The 3,957-nt window shown below is 39.2% G+C and overlaps 1 protein-coding gene across 1 annotated transcript; it reads left to right on the top strand.

The window, feature by feature from the left end:
- Positions 1-568: 568 nt before the first annotated feature.
- On the top strand, positions 569-2,247 carry LOC128856415 (GATOR complex protein NPRL2). The gene is made up of 5 exons (XM_054091714.1): positions 569-796; positions 851-1,102; positions 1,165-1,285; positions 1,356-1,492; positions 1,565-2,247. The coding sequence occupies exons 1-5, from the start codon at positions 686-688 to the stop codon at positions 2,120-2,122; spliced, it is 1,179 nt and encodes a 392-aa protein (XP_053947689.1). The 5' UTR covers positions 569-685; the 3' UTR covers positions 2,123-2,247.
- Positions 2,248-3,957: the final 1,710 nt, after the last annotated feature.

Raw genomic sequence — 3,957 nt, 5'->3', positions numbered from 1 at the left:
TGTCTAAAAAGGGAATTGAGGAATCTTGCTATTGCTATTGATATTTGAAATCGGCAAGCTGATTTAGATTCAACGAAAATTTTTTTCACTAATTTATTGCACATTATTGTTTTTGAATAAAAGCACCGAAATGAGCCATTTAAACTCACATGCAAAATTAGTATTTATATTTCTTTTAATTTAGGTAGGTAGGTACGTGAAATGGTTAAAGTGACAGTCTGACACTCCTCAAGTAACAAGCGCCGTAACACTCAAGCGCCGTTTTGATACCATTATGAGGCCTCCAACAGGCAGATATCTACAGCCAGCCAGAGCTGTTCATGTAATGGAGAAGATTGATGGGATTTAAGTTGGCGCACTGCCGCAGTCTGTCGAAGAAAGGAGGCTATAATAAATGGTTGCATGCTAGTGTTAGCCTTGTAAGCAGGACTATAATTATTAATAAATAAATAGTAAACTCTATATATTGCCTCTCCAGGTCTTATTTGAAGCAAAAAATATATCTTTATACAGGCAACCCTGCCCTGATATTTGATGTAACTTGGCCGCACTTATGTGTTTCCAATAACCACTCACAACTGTCAAACGTATTTTGTAAACAAAAACAATTGCAAACAAATCAGAAGGAAAATTAATAAACCAATTTTTAAAAATATACCTTTAAAGCAGCCAAATACGGGCCAAAATGCAAGTTAGCAATCATGACTACTATGAGGGCTGTGGTCGGGAAGGACAAATTCGTTGCATTTTCCTTAGTGAATTCCATGCGACCGCTGGTTGTAAAATCAGCTGCCAGGTGAGTGTTCGTAGAAGATTTCCACAAATTTATTTGCTTATTTCACATCCTCAGGTGCCTGCTGATTATGTGAGTAAAGAAGTATTCGATGCCATCAATGTGTACATCATACCAAAGCCACATCTACAACGTTGTATTCTTACTGTAAATGCGATGGATGTGAAAATCGTTGGCTATCCAGTGGGTATAGAGAATCAGCAGAAATATGCGCGTAATGCCTTCCTTTTTAATCTATGCTTCGTATGCGACTCCTGCTCTCGATCGGTGCAATATGAGCCGGTGGTCAAGAAATTATCAGAGTACTTGGTAAGTTGCATATTTGCTATTAATTATAAAATCTAACTCGTACACGTTTGCTTCCTGCGTAGATAATGATGGAAGAAGAGTCGTGCTTTTTGTCAAGAGAAGGCGATAGCAAGCTGAAGTTGCAAAAGATATTTGAGACTGTAATAAAAGACTTAAACGAAAAGAAAGTTACTACGATAGTGGGTTAGTTAAGCTATTTGCTGGATATATATAATTTTGAAATGCTTTTAATGTGTTTTCTCAACTCAAATAGAAGGCGATACTACTATTTATTTAAAAATAGTTACTCATAAGCCAGACCCGCCTGTCGTAAAAGATCACATGGTGCCTTTACTTTTAGTTGATTTTAAAAATACACCTTTGGACAAATGGGATTTAACTACGCAACAGGTAACGAATATACAAACATACTGAAAATAAAAACATTTGAAAAAAAACAACTTAACTTTTCTATTTTTCAAGATCTTCCCTTACATAAATGGCATCAATCATATTGCACGCATTGCTGCCGAGGCAGATGTGGAAACGAATCTGGTAAAATCCTGCATACAAAATTTAGCCTATTACGGTGTGGTGCATCTACTGCCCATACTCAAATACAGCAATGTCTATATGTGTACACAACACTTGAAGAGTTTAGTAAAAATTCCATCATTAAGCCATGCTTGTCAGAAATATGTGGCGCTAAATCCGGACAAGTCACATCCGTCAATACAAAAAATCTTCCAATTTTACGCTTCAATGATACATGGCGTAACCCTACGTGCCATATGCCAACGTTTGTGTCCACAAAATTACAATATAGATGAAAGGAAATTGGTTATCTTTGGTTTGCAACATAAATTTATACGTTGTATTCACAAATACCCAGTGTTTACTGGCTCTGTGCCGTCAGGTCGACAAAAGATGTACACCGGACTTTCGAGCTTCGATGAGATTTGTTGCAAAACGGGATTGTCGCCATTTAATATTGAAAAGGACATCGATAAGGATACAAATGTGACGGTGATATGGAAGTAAAGGCGCGCAATAGATTTGCTTTAGTTATTAAAGTGAATGGTTCGTTGAAAGGGCATTGAAAATTGATAAAGTTTATTGTTAATTTATGTCTGTATTTTGAAAATTTTATGATTTTTTTTGTTAAATAAATATTAAAAGTATTTTTTTTATAAATTTTTTCTCATGCTACGTAGCTGGGGATGGGCGTTGAAACTTCATTAGATATTTTTCAAAGTAAAAGGTGATCAGAATGAGGTAAGTAGGTGAAATGGTTGCAGTGCCAATCTGGCACTCCTCAAGTAGCACTGAAGCGCCGTTTTGATGCCATTATGAGACCTCCAACAGGTAGATATCTACAGCCAGCCAGAGCTGTTGATATAATGGAGAATATTGACGGGATTTAAGTTGGCGCACTGCCCTAGGCTGTCGAAGAGAGGAGCACCCAGTGATCTTAATCGTCTAGCTGCCAAACCCGGACATGTACAGCGAAAGTGCTCAACTGAATAGCGAACCCTATCGCCACATAATAAACGACTTTTTGATACCGGACATTGAAGCCTATGATCTCCACAACATTTGGTTCCAAAAAGACAGGTCTACTTGCAGAGAGTCCGGTAAACAATGGATTTACTATGTATTCGTTTGAGTAAGCAGTTTATTTTTCGTCTCGCACCAGTGGATTGGCCAACAAGATCGTGTGATACCACATATTGGGACTTTTATTTGCGGGGGTATGGGTTTGTAAAGTCTAAATGCTTCATTGATAAACCAGCGTCGATTGAGGCATTGGAAGTCAACATTACTGAAGTAATTCTTGTTTACGGAAGACCGAATTACAGCGAAGTTGCGGCAAACATTTTTGTATATATTTTATAGCGGTGAGGTAGGATTTAAAACGACTTCGCATTTACAGCGTCCGTCGTCTGCTGCGTCGACTGGTGTGCCACTACAACAATCCCTCCTCTTCCTCTCCCTGGATATTTCCGCTGCCTCGGAACTACGGTAGCATTTCATTGAAGCCAGAGAAGATCCAAGTAGGCGTTCTGATAAAGACTGCCTCTTTTACTCTCCCTGCGTCCAGTGTTGTCAGTTTTGGAGCCAGCATCGGGCTATCGGCTCATCTTCTAATTAGATAGGTAGGCGAAGATTAGCATATTGATAAAGCATCTCTGTAAATTTTTGGCGTGCAGGACTCGCTCTAAGTACGTACCAATAAGTTCCAAATTTTCGCGCTTTCTACCATTTTTTCAATGATTTTGTCTACTCTTAAGGGACTCAGACTGAGTTCAACAGCTTCGCGATCTAATTTCCATCTCTCACATTTCAAGAATGTGAGTTCTGCATCGTCAATAAGATCATCTCCCTAGATGCATTCAGTACTTTTCGTTTTCCCTATTTTGTTTAGATAATTTCGGTTCTTGGGCTTTAACAAGAATCCTGCGGCGACAATTAACTTTAAGTGTGTCTGCCCATACTTCACGTCCGTAGGGGAAAATAGATAACGTTATGTCCATAAGCAGCTTCCGCTTGCTTGCGATGGGGCCTCTCATATTTCAGCAGCGTATTTGGATTTGTGCCCAATGAGCCTGCTTATTGACGAGTCTGATGCCCAAATATTTCAGCATCTTTGAGGTCGTTATGTTCGCTGTGTAAATCGGCATTGGAACTTCTAGAGGTATGCGCACCCTGCCCTGTTTTCCGGGAGCCAAAGGTCGTGCGAGTCGAGCCATGTCTTGATCTTTATCATCGTTTGGGTAAGTTTCCGCCTTGTCGCATCTACTTCACATACAGTAATAACTGCTGCAAAATCATTCGCGTATCCTAAAAGCAAACAATCGTCGGGCATGTCGATGACA

The sequence above is a fragment of the Anastrepha ludens genome, chromosome 3 (assembly GCF_028408465.1).
Source record: "Anastrepha ludens isolate Willacy chromosome 3, idAnaLude1.1, whole genome shotgun sequence".
Taxonomy (NCBI): domain Eukaryota; kingdom Metazoa; phylum Arthropoda; class Insecta; order Diptera; family Tephritidae; genus Anastrepha; species Anastrepha ludens.
The sequence above is the reverse complement of the archived record's forward strand: the minus strand, read 5'-3'. Positions and strand labels throughout refer to the sequence as shown.